At 43.5% G+C, this 12,897-nt stretch overlaps 1 protein-coding gene across 4 annotated transcripts in view; it reads left to right on the top strand.

Moving 5' to 3' along the window:
* TAF3 (TATA-box binding protein associated factor 3) overlaps positions 1-12,897 on the top strand; it is a 150,844-nt gene that overhangs the window by 112,401 nt on the left and 25,546 nt on the right. For 2 of the 4 annotated variants that reach the window (XM_073002519.2, XM_073002521.2), the window contains exon 4: positions 89-171. In XM_073002519.2, coding sequence (XP_072858620.2) covers positions 89-171 — 83 coding nt within the window. Of the gene's footprint in view, positions 1-85; positions 172-12,897 lie in introns of all 4 variants that reach the window. The other 2 variants (XM_073002518.2, XM_073002520.2) reach the window with 1 other exon arrangement.

The raw sequence follows: 12,897 nt of genomic DNA, 5'->3' as shown, positions 1-12,897 counted from the left end.
TCCCATATAATTTCAAGCAGTCAAATGTAAATGTTTCTCTTCAATTAATGCAGCACTGTTTAACAACATAACGTGTTCCGTTCAGCAGATCAAAGTGGAGCCTGTTGTTCCTGCGCCGTCTCCTGTAATTCCTAGGTTGACTCTGAAAGTGGGAGCTGGTCAGGATAAAATGTAAGTACAGAACAACCTCTTGTGATGAAAAAACGTAAAGCGAAATTTAAAAGCCCATTGAAATGCATTGAGAACTGTTCAATGCGTTCCAGTGGGCTAAAAACTCACCGTCCAGCAAAGATCCTCCATATGGCGGCCATTTTCGGTGCCTGTATAGCGAGGAATCTGTCCCTAAGCACAGCGGGCAGCCATTTTGAGTACCCGGCGGCCATTTTGAAAACCAGACGATCAGCTGTTTTGATCGTCGTAATGCAAAGAATTGGTTCCCAAAGCAGAGAACCGATCTTCGCAAAGTGGAAAAACCCCATTTAAAACATCGTCATTAAGCGGATTCATCATAATACGGGGTAATCGTAAAGCGGGGCACGACTGTAATACAGTTCACACAAGTCTCTTCCCTTTGGGTTCCCAGGCTTTGTGAGTCATGCAGCAATAACAACAAAATGTTCACTTTTCTATGGCATGCTGGCCATATGGCCTCCCAGACTTCTGTGCAGCTTTCCGCCATTTCTATTATCTCAGGAATTATGAACAAGGTAGGGAATCAGTCATGGTGATAGCGTTCCATTGGCCCATGAGGCTGTGGTTCTTTGAACTGATGGATCTATGTGAGGCCCTCATGGAAAATACTGTATCACCCAGAATGCCTTACCCAGGGCCAGTGTTTCACTCAGAGTTGGCTTCAACAGGTGTCAGGATGCTAAAAAGAACCATCTAATGGGCAGCATTTGCCTCAGCCATAACCAAGGCCATGCTAGCTACTAATCTCCATCTAATAAAATGTATAGATTTATGTAGCCAACGTTCCATAGATTATTCAGAACCCACCAGATTTTTTATAAAAATCTTATGCTTTGTATATGTTTTCTTCTTTCCATTTCTAGTGGAGGGCTACTTAAATTTCTCTGCTGGCTGTACGCTTGTAGTCTTTGTGTTTTACATGTGAACTTTTCCATAGTATTGTGGTTTAATTAATTCACCTGGAAGATGGCCTTCTTCAGTGGCATTGGCATCTGACTTCAGGGAGAGTGGGGAACTGATGACATTGGCTGGTGCAGAAAGACCTCTGGTTTATCTCATCCAATCACGTAGTCCTCAGGCTGCTTCTGGGATTTCCTCTCAAGATCTGTTCTGTTTTTCAACAGACATAGGATGTAGTCTTTCTAACTTCTGCCTCACTGCAGCGTGTTCCAGGAGAAGAAAGTGGCTTTTAGATATATCTGGAAGGCTGTTCAAGTTACTTTAAGCCTCCCTTCAGCAAACCAGCAGAGTTCTTAACTGTGTGCTAAAAGGAGGTGACCAAGGAAGAAAAGGAACATGATCTGAAACTGGCAGATAATTTGCATTGGTTTAGACATTGACATTGTGAAGATCTGCCATCAGGTATTACAGCACATTCGGTGAGAGGTTCAGTGACCTCAGCTGCTCTGTATACTGGTACACAATTGGAGAGTTTTTTCAGGGCAGCCTCCTGGGCAAATCTGTTTAACCCCATTTGGCACTGCAGGATATATTATTTCATCTCGGGGAGGTTGCCTTTGGGGACGGAGTCCTGGACTGAAGTCTGTTAAAATCTTGACTCGGCCCACTGATTCTGAGGTATTGCTTGGCGTACTCTGTTGACTAAGAGCAGAAAGTTGGACTACCTGTGAAGTATTTCTTCTCGTCTAAGAGGAACAGAGCAGGATGTTGCACTCACGGGATAATGTGGGGATTGTGTATCCAGGTACACAGGATCTCCAATTGGGTTATAACCCGGTGCTGTTTCCAGATTCATTTATTTCCAAGAAAATTAGTTGTTGCCCTTGGCTCCTAGCTGAGCATATAGATGCTATGTTCCTAAAGATACTTTTGCAGTTATGGCAAAACACTTAAGGTGCCACCCGTGGGATCCCACAGGATGTGTGTACAGTGGTGCCCCGCTTGACAACAATAATCCATTCCAGCAAAATCGCTGTAGAGCGAAATCCTCGTCAAGCGAAAGTTAAAAAAAAAACCCATTGAAATGCATTAAAAACCCGTTAATGCATTCCAATGAGCAAAATACCTCACCGTCCAGCGAAGATCCTCCATAGAGCAGCCATTTTCTGGTGACTGTCTTGCAAAGAATCCGTCCTGAACACAGCGGGGAGCCATTTTGAAACCCCAAGGATCAGCTGTTTTTGAACGTCATTAAGCGAAAAATCGGTTCCCGAAGCAAGGAACCAATCGTCGTCAAACGAAAAAAGCCCATAAAACATTTATTTATTTATTTATTTATTTATTTATTTATTTATTTATTTATTTATTTATTTATTTATTTATTTATTGGACTTATATACCGCCCCTAGCGCTACAAGCACTCTCCGGGCGGTTTACAATTTTTTAATTATACAGGCTACACATTGCCCCCCCCAGCAAGCTGGGTACTCATTTTACTGACCTTGGAAGGATGGAAGGCTGAGTCAACCTTGAGCCGGCTACCTGGGATTTGAACCCCAGGTTGTGAGCACAGTTTTAGCTGCAGTACAGCGTTTTAACCACTGCACCACGAGGCTCTTGTTTTGTGATTGCAATAGCGAACGGGAAAAACTAATCGTACAGCGGATTCGTCGTCTTACGGGGTCGTCATGAAGCGGAGCACCACTATACATCCTTTGTTTCTGCTCAGTCTACATAGATACAATTGCACAGTTGCATCCAACGAAGAGAGCCACTACCGATCTGTGTCAATGATACTAGGGTTGTGTTGTTGTTTGGTCGTTAAGTCGTGTCCAATTCTTCGTGACTCCATGGACCAGAGCAGGCCAGGTCCTCCTGTCTTCGATACTAGGGTAGCTGGACCTAAGATTTTGTTCGGTGTCAGGCTTCCTGTTTCCAAAAATCTTGCTATCAAATTCTGTGTAATAAAAATTGTAAAAATTGCCTAAATGCTGAGCTGTTTCTTTTTCTTTTCTTTTCTTTAAAAGGTGCTGCTTTTCTTCCTATTTTTAACATCAAATGCACTTAGATGTTAGAATGTTCTTGTAGATACGTAGTACTGCCAGGATGCTCAGAGTCTTATCAGAAGGAGAAAAAAAAAAAAAAAACCCCTGTCTTCATTTGTATTCTAAAGACAAGAGTGTGTGGGTGGAAATCTAGCCAGTGGGGTATAGTTGGAGGGAGAGAATGATCCATAACTAAGGCACCATTACAAGAAAGCATCCTTCTTTTAGTGCAGGCTGGAGAGCGTGTGTGACATTCCAACATACAATTTCCATTGTCTTGCACTCTCGGGCTGGGTTGACTAAGGCTTCTGGAAGTTACAACCCGGCAGTGTCTGAAAGGCCATATTTTACCCATCCCTAGTTTAGTAAATACACCTGCCCAGCAAATGAATTGAGATGTCCAGTTCATAACTTCACCAGAGGACTGGAACTTGTGAGAAGGACTGGTATAGGAAAGCATGCTGTTTTTGATGACCTGTGGTTGATTATTTTTGTGGCTTTTGTATCATACATTGCTGCCACTTAATAACATCCTAAACTTTGGCATTTGATGAGCATTTGGAGAAACAGGGAGGGCAAACAACATCACCTCTTCCTTTAAAAAGCTGAAAAGAAACAAGTCGATTTAAGGGATTTGCACATGCTACCCGAAGGATGGAATTGGAAATCGCTTTTACAAAATACATGCAGGAAGTGTGTGGCTGAGCATCCTTTGGACTGCTTCTATTAAAGTCCTCCAATCCCATTTTAACAGAGCTTTCTGTATGGATAAGAAGGTAGCCCGCTTTCTCAGCATTGTTTTTTTTTTTTCTGTTTAGACTAACAGCGAGCAACAGATGGAGATTTCTAATCCTTTACATTTATTTAAAAGTTCATCTAAATTCTTGGCTTGGCTTTATTGGAGCGGAGAGCTGGCACTGGGTGTTTTGGTGCCCAGTACAGAAACCCTGATTCCCCCCCCCCGCCCCCTCCAGAAGAAGCTGCTAGTTCCTCTTGAAACATCTCTTGTGGAGCTCTTATCGTCTCATGGTGTGCCCAAAGTATGATAGCTTCAGTTTAGTTCAGGCTTGATTTGATCTGAAATCCAGTCATTTGTCTTTCTGGCAACTGTGAAGTTACCCCTGTAATACTGCATTTCAAGTGATTTGATTTGATTTGATTTTTTTTCTCTCTCCCCCCCCCCCCCGCCCAGCTTGCACAACAGTATTTTTTAACTATTTGTTAACTGTTGTCTATTGTACAAATGTTGAAAATTGTCAATGGTATATATTAACTGTTTTTACTCTGTGTTTTGTGAATAGACTATGTCTAAATGGGCGGCATATAAGCTTAATAAATAAATAAATACATGGTAATCAAGAATACCATAGTACAGGTGCAATAAATGTGCATTGCCTTATTTTAAGAAGTAAGTTTCTTTACAATGAATTAGATGAGTGCTTGTAATGCTCCCTCTCTAACTATAGCAAGGTCTAGAGGAAGTGATAAATCTCAAGCTTCTTTTTTTGTTGTTTGTTTGCTAGTGCTTTGACTGCATAGTAAAACCGAAGTGGAAAATAGATTATAATCATAGTATTTCTATCTTTGTAGTAAACAGTTACAGCAATGCTTGCATAAATGCCACATTAGAAGAAATTTACAGGATTCCATTCTAATGCAATTAGTGCTAATTTTGTTCTTTAAATAAATAAAAGGTCAGCCGGCATTTTATCTCAAGCCGAAGCCTGGATAAATTGCTTTATTTAATTTGTTGTGAAAGATCTTATCCTTAATAGATCCAGAACATTAGTTTGTTGGCTTTTTAAGAAATCTTTTTTATACAGTTTGAACGATCTGGTGGTGTGTGTGTTTGAGTGGTGTCTCCTGTTATCAAGTCATAGTATCACTAATTCAGAACTCTATGGTGTTAGACTGGTCATCTAAAAAAAGGTAAGTGAAGTTCTTGGTCTTAAATTGCCAATATATTTTCTTCTGTCAAAAAGTGGGTTGTTACAACTATTCTCCAGTTAACCTCTTTGTCAGATATGTTAATGTTTCACATACAGAGAAAGCCCTTCAGCCATTCAGGATTCTTTGAGATTCCCATTCACTGGGATAAGATGACATTGACTGCAAGGAAAAGTGTTGTCCATGAATTTAACTCTGACCCAGGCTATCAAGTGTTTGCTGGTTGCTTAGACCCTGACCAAATTTGCTGAGTCAGTCTTCTAACTGGATAAACTAATTAACAGATCCTGTGCATTCTAATTAACAGATCCTGTGCATTCCTGTTTTAACCCATTGGTGGACTACACGTGTTCTAGTTTATCTCATGCAAGCAGACCTCTGGCTTGCACAGAACACAATCGCTCATAATAAAGCTTGGCATTTGTATAATATTGCATTGTTAAAAGCATTTTACAGGCAGTGTCTCCTAAGAAATTGTAAAGCTCTAAGTCAGGGGTTGCCAACACACTATATGGATCTTCCCCCTGTGTATTTTTAAGGCCCACATGTCCCTTGTGCTCTCTTTAAAAAACTGTAACAAGAAGAGAAAAATCAGGTTTCCTACTCCTGGAAGCTTCCAAAAACAATATTATTTTTGCCTTTGGGAGGTTGTGGGGTAAGTCCCCAAGCTCTCCAAAAAATCAACATGGCTGCCCAGGCATTTCCTTTAAAAAAAGAGTTTGCCCCTTAATTTTCCTTCCTTCCTTCCTTCCTTCCTTCCTTCCATTTGCCATTTTTTAACCTTAGTGTGGCCTGTGGCAGGTGTTGTCCCTTAGTTCTACCAGAATATGGGCTGAACCTGTATGATGGCTCTCAAGCATAAAGGCCATTGCTGAAGACTAGAGATTGGCACAAACTAGTGGTTTGCTGGCTTGTGCCATTTCATTTAGGAGCCAAACAGATATTTGGCACTTCCCAGCCGGTGCCCACTCAGAGGCAGCGTCTGCTGTCGGACTGCACCCGTACACACACTTTAGTGGGTCCAGACTATCTGAAGGACTGAGAACCTTTCCAGTGTTTAAGATTTCCAAAGGCAGTCCCTTTGCCATCATAGGCACATTTGACAGAAACAGAAGACAGGGCCTTCTCTGTGGCTGCTCCCAGGTTGTAAGATGCTCTCCCTTGGGAGATTAGGTTGCCCTTCCCCTTTTTCCTTCCATCAACCATTCGAACATAACTGAGTCTAAAAAAACTGGTTTTTAATTACTGTTATAGAATTTGTTTTTAATGTATAATTTACTGTGTTTTTAATTGTACTTGTTTTAACACTGTGAGCCTCCTCACTTCTCATCAGGAGAAAGGTGGCCTATAAATGAGATACAGTAAATAAAATATTGACATAATCTTCTGATGAGGCCAATTTGAAAAAAAAGTAGCAGTCCCATAAAATATATAAAGGTACTGAAGGTTTAGTTTGCCCTTTGTTTTAAAGAAGACCATTTCCTTAAGATCATTTATTTTTTGAAAAAGGACTGAGTGGTTAAGGTAGAACAGCAGCCGCCTGATGGACACACAGAACATACAAGGATAGTTGGGACAGGTTAGCTGGTCCAAGACCTGTGTACTGTTCGGATGTTACCTCCTTGCTTTCTCATTCCTTCCTTCCCTAATCCTTTCTGCTCCAAATTCTTCAGTCCCTTGTTTGATGTGCCAGACATTTCAGTCTTAAGTGAAAGCTTCCCAGTTATTCCCATACTGCATGGAGGATGTTGAGTTTGATGTGGAATTGCTTATCTAAATCAGCTTGCTGCACTGATGCACTGAGAGATAGAGTTTCAAGTGAGAGAGTATGCCTTAGCCTAGACCAGTGGTTCCTAACCTTGGGTTCCCAGATGTTCTTAGACTATAACTCCCAGAAATCCTGGCCATCACAGATAGCAGTGAAGGGTTCTGGGAGTTTTAGTTCAAGAACATCTGGGGACCCATGGTTGAGAACCACTGCCCTCGACCATAGTAGTAGCTCTTGATGGTGTCACAGGAACTGCCTTGAGAAAATATAGAATGACTAGTGCCTTTGTCTGGGGCAGCCTGGAGGCAGGCGTTGCATCACAGCCTCTCCCAATTTGAAGAGACCCTTGTCCAGCAGGCCGAGGCAAAGAGGCAGACCCGAAACCAACCAAATCAGGAAGCTGGACAGGGGACAGATTGTATTTGTCTTCAGTGTGGAAGGGATTGTCACTCTCAAATTGGCCTTCTCGGCCACACTAGACACTGTTCCAAGTCCTCCATACAGAGCACGTTACCATAGTCTTTTGAGACTGAAGGATGCCTATGAAGTGCCTTTGTGTGAATGAGATGCAGCTCTGTGAAACCTGCTGTTTACAATAGGCTAGTAGAAGACCTACGTACTTTTTGCATTACCTTGCAAACCAGCATTTTTAATATATTCATTTGAAACAATGCATTGCACTTGCTGTAGCTACAGTAGCTTTGGTTGGCAGCACATGGAGTGTACAAACACACAGTGGGTGTGCCCCTGTGACCCACCATTAATTGCAGTTTCCCCAAAAGTTTGATGGTAGACCGCTCCCTCTCTCACTCACTGTATGGTCTTCTAAAATAGCTGGAACCGGAGTAACATGTGCCCCAGAGGACCGTGGAGAGAATTTGACTCTTAACCACAGTCTTCGAACCTGGGCAGTAAAAAGACAGCCATTTGATAGTCACAGGAGAATCATGAGTGAAATTACTAGAGACATCAATCTTGAATTACTTCATATATTACCTTCTTTGTTCATATAGTGCCTTGCTGACAGAGGCACATATAATCAAAAACATGTTTTTGTGTTTTAAAGGGAGAGGGTCTTACTCTCAGACTCTGCCAGACAAGGTAGTTCAATTTCAGCAGTCTGTATATTTTTAAAATAGTCTCTCTTTTTCTTCTTCTTCTTATGATCTCTTCTTCAGTATTTCTCTTGTGGTCTCTCCTTACTTCGAGGTTTCTGGTGGGACAATAGTTCTTCTCTGTGAAGCAGAATAAATAAGCCATTGTAAGGATTCTTTTGAACTCGCTGTGCCATTTAGTGACCAGTTATTCAGACGCTGGTAATTTAGATTACTGGCCTCATAGTGTTTGCCCACAATAGCCAAATAATGGGGCTCATTAAGCTCCCTGTGTAGACTTATCCAAATTGTGTTTGCCTCTAACCTTGGCTCTCTTATGTGTGGCTCAAGAGAGAAGGGTTGGCTCTTTATTGACTTGTCAGGCAGCAGGATTGTGTTACAGGCCAAGTCGCTCACGACCCATTCCATTTAGTTCCCTGTTTTGTGGTGGGGAAACAGGTAAAGGGATCCCGCAGGAGAGCCCCTTCTCCCGCACGTTTTTATCAATCGGGCCAGTGTTTGCCACAGGTGGGGCACCATGACCAAGTCTCCCCCAAGCTGTAATGCAAGCAGGACGGAGCTATTGTATGGGGCACAGGTGTGGCCGGTGTTGGTTACCTCGGGAGACATTGCCCATTCAGGTGGAGAGCTCTGGAGGAGAACTTGACTGTGGAATGAAATGAGAAGACCAGGGACAAGGGGTACTTGGGAGAGAAAACAGTAGCCGTGGAAGACGCAGCTGGGGCGGAGCAAGGGAGGAAACAATGCTGGCCTTGGCAGGCAATGTTTTCTCTTGCTTACAGACCTAATGGTTTGTCCAAATACTGCACAAAGGAGCACTTAGCGGCAAATGGCTCAGTGTTAACTGATTCGAAACTGTAGGCTGCCCATTTTCAAGATTTCCTCTGAATCCAGCAAAAAAGAAAAGGCTGATTAAGAGCAAATGCTGGTAGAATTTGTGCACAGGCTGGCCTCTTCTGGGGGGAGAAAAGGTATTCAGTCAGTAGCCACAATCCTCTTACTTAGCATAGTAAATTGCACAAGAATAGGCCCCTTGAATGAATGGGAGTTTGGTGAGTCAACTCCTTTGTAAGTTCCTTTAATTCAAATGGCCCTACTTTAACTATAAATCACTTTAGTGCAATAAGTTGTAGTTAAGAGTGGACCCATTAAAACCAATAGAATTTACAGAGGAGTTGACTTACTAAATCCCCACTGACTAAATAGGCCTACTCTTTATTGCAGTAAAAAAAGCTGTTTTTGACCATTGAGTGATTCTGTCATTTAACGTTTTGTGTGGAGTTTTTCTAGTGTTGTCTGCTTTCAGATTGTTTTAATAGTCATCCTGTCCAGATAATCTGCAATCAGATAGGCTTAATGTCTTCTCTCCTGAATGGGCCTTCTCTGTCACTGATCCCAGACTCTGGAACTCCCTCCCACAGGAGGCCAGGCTTTGCTCTCCTTCCACAAGTGGACAACGACCGTTCTTTTCAGGCAGGCTTTCCCTGAGTGACTGGCTGTCCAGAGCATTTTATAAATGGATTGGTATGCCTTGCTTTTAAATGTATCTTTACTATTGATTTTATTTACCATTTTTAATATAATATTTGGTTAATTCTTTTTAATATATGTATACTTACTGTTTTGTGGGACATGGTGGCGCTGTGGGTTAAACTACAGAAGCCTCTGTGCTGCAAGGTCAGAAGAATAGCCGTTGTAAGATTGAATCCACGCGATGGAGTGAGCTCCTGTCTCTTGTCCCAGTTCCTGCCAACCTAGCTATTCAAAAGCGTGTAAATACGAGTAGATAAATACCGTATTTTTCACTCCATAAGACGCACCTCTCCATAAGACGCACCAAATTTTTAGGAGAAGGAAACAGGAAAAAAAACAATCTGTTTTCTTCTCCTAAAAATCGTTGAGCCTTATGGAGAGGTCCGTCTTATGGAACACACCCTAGGACCCTTTGGAGGCTCACCCAGCCCCCCCCCCCGGAGGCCAGAGGGGGAAAAATCGCCACCTTCTGGGACTCTTCTGAAGCTTCCCAAGCCTCAAAAGAGTTTCAGAAGATGGCGATTTCACCTGCGCTGGCCCTGTGGGGGTGGGGGGAGCATCGCAAGAGTCCGAGTGAGCCTTCCAGGACCCTTGCGCCGCTCCCCCCACCCACCATGGGGCCAGTGCAGGTGAAATCTCTACCTTCTGAGACCCTTTTGAGGCTCAGAAGAGTCCCAGAAGGTGGCGATTTCGCCTCCTCTGACCCTGGGGGGGGGGCAGGGTGAGTCTCTAAAGGGTCCTAGGGTGTGTTCCAGGACCCTTTAGAGACTCACCCTGCCACACCTCGGGGGTCAGAGAGGGCGAAATCGGCACCTTGTGGGACTCTTGAGGCTTGGGAAGCTTCAGAAGAGTCCCAGAAGGTGCCAATTTCTCCCCCTCTGGCCTCCGGGGGGGGGGGCTGGGTGAGCCTCCAAAGGATCCTAGGGTGTGTTCCATAAGACGGACCTCTCCATAAGGCTCAACAATTTTTAGGAGAAGAAAACAGATTGTTTTTTTCCTGTTTTCTTCTCCTAAAAATTTGGTGCGTCTTATGGAGAGGTGTGTCTTATGGAGCGAAAAATATTTATCTAGTCGTATTTACATGCTTTTTAATATATGTATACTTACTGTATACAAGGTCAGAAGACCAGCCGTTGTAAGATCGAATCCACGCGATGGAGGGAGCTCCTGTCGCTTGTCCCAGCTCCTGAACCTAGCCGTTCAAAAGCGATGCTCCACCCACCTGGAAGCTGGCGATTTCGCCCGCGCTGGCCCCGTGGGGGGTGGGGGGGACGGCGCAAGGGTCTGGGAAGGCTCACTCGGACCCTTGCGACACCTCCTCCCTCCACGGGGCCAGCGTGGGTGAAATCGCCGCCTTCGCTCCATAAGACGGACAGACTTCCCACACACACACATTCGGGGGGGGGGAGTGCATCTTATGGAGCAAAAAATACGGTAGTTACCACCACAGTGGGAACTGTCTACAGACAAATGCTGGCTCTACGGCTTGGAAACGGGGATGCGCACTGCGCCCTAGAGTCAGACACGACTGGACTAAATGTCAAGGGGAACCTTTATCTACTGTTTTAGCTTTTAAATATTGTCTTTTTAATGATGTCAGCTAACTTGGCTCCTTTTTAAAGAGAAAGCCAAGGTAAAAACATTTTAAGTAAGTAAGTCTTACACATCAGAATAAGAGGGAGGTAAAATGGAAAAGTGTATTGACCAGTTCTGTATAGTTAGTGGAGATCAGTGTCATGTAAGACTTAAAATTCTGATAAACTCCTGTATGGTAATTGACTCGGACATTTTTCCCATTCCTAAAATTACCAAGTAGCGTGAGCTAAAAAGAGCTAAAGTGCTGGAGCCCCTTTGGTATGGCTGACCCTTTTGTCTGGCCTTTTCAGTGCACAAAGGAAGTAAGTCGTCTTCTAAAATAGATACAGAGCTGAGAGTATTTTTTAAAAAATCCACTTGGTCTCTGACATACAGGTGCGTCAAACATATATATCTCTCCCGTTTGGTTAACAAGTTCTCTCTTTGTGACATGTAAAGAAGATAGTTTTGTCTAACTTCTTATTCACAGTGTTAGCCTGAAGGAGCCTTTCCACTTCCTGAGAAGGAAGGTTAAGTCCTGACCACAGGTGCTTATCCTTAAAAAGTGGGCTAAAACCTGCAATAGCTTGTGCCTAATAAATTTTGTTAGCTGCGGGACTCTGTTGCTGTGCAAGAGACTAGCCCAACTTTTCTCCCTCTCTCTGCCATCTAAATTTCTGCAACGGATGCCCATTGTTCAGAACAGGAGAGCTTGGTTCTTGCAGACAGCAAGATCAGTGCCATGTCCTGAAAACTGCAGTTCATACATACATACTGTATTTTTATTGGCTCAACCATCTCTGACACCCTCTCCCTGGATGTCGAGCTGGATACATGCATTGGCAAAGCAGCTACCATGTTCTCTAGACACACAAAGAGAGTATGGCTCAATAAGAAGCTGACGACACATACCAAGATCCAGGTCTATAGAGCCTGTGTCCTGAGCACACTCCTGTCCTGCAGTGAGTCCTGGACCCTTTGTGCACGTCAGGAGAGGAAGCTGAACACTTTCCATATGCGTTGCCTCCGACGGATTTTTGGCATCACCTGGCAGGACAAAGTTCCAAACAGAGTAGTCCTAGAACGAGCTGGAATATTCAGCATGTATACATTACTGAAACAGCGACGTCTACGTTGGCTTGGGCACGTCGTGAGAATGGCTGATGGTCGGATTCCAAAGGATCTCCTGTATGGAGAATTAGTGCAGGGAAATCGCCCCAGAGGGAGACCACAGCTGCGATACAAGGATATCTGCAAGCGGGATCTGAAGGCCTTAGGAATAGACCTCAACAGATGGGAAACCCTGACATCTGACCGTTCAGCCTGGAGGCAGGCAGTGCTTCACGGCCTCTCCCAATTTGAAGAGACCCTTGTCCAGCAGGCTGAGGCAAAGAGGAAGTCACAAAAGCAGCAAAACCAGGGAGCTGGACAGGGGACAGATTGGATTTGTCTTCAGTGTGGAAGAGATTGCCACTCTCGAATTGGCCTCTTCAGCCACACTAGACGCTGTTCCAAGTCCTCCATACAGAGCACGACACCATAGTCTTTCGAGACTGAAGGATGCCTGCCTTAGACCAATTAAACAAAAACAATTACAGTTTCAACCTTTCCAGCATAAAAACATGACAGAATTGCCACTTAGTTTAAAATCTGTTTAAAATCTTACGATTTAAATCCCAATTAAAATCCGCAATTTAAAGCCATTTAAAATCTACAATTCTAAAATTTATCTACCCTTTGATTTCTGGAATCACCATGGAGCATCACCATAGAGAAACTTGCAACGTGATAGGTAATCTTAGGGTCTGAGAGAAGAAACTGG

This window comes from Pogona vitticeps, chromosome 5 (genome assembly GCF_051106095.1).
Source record: "Pogona vitticeps strain Pit_001003342236 chromosome 5, PviZW2.1, whole genome shotgun sequence".
Lineage (NCBI taxonomy): Eukaryota > Metazoa > Chordata > Lepidosauria > Squamata > Agamidae > Pogona > Pogona vitticeps.
The sequence above is the reverse complement of the archived record's forward strand: the minus strand, read 5'-3'. Positions and strand labels throughout refer to the sequence as shown.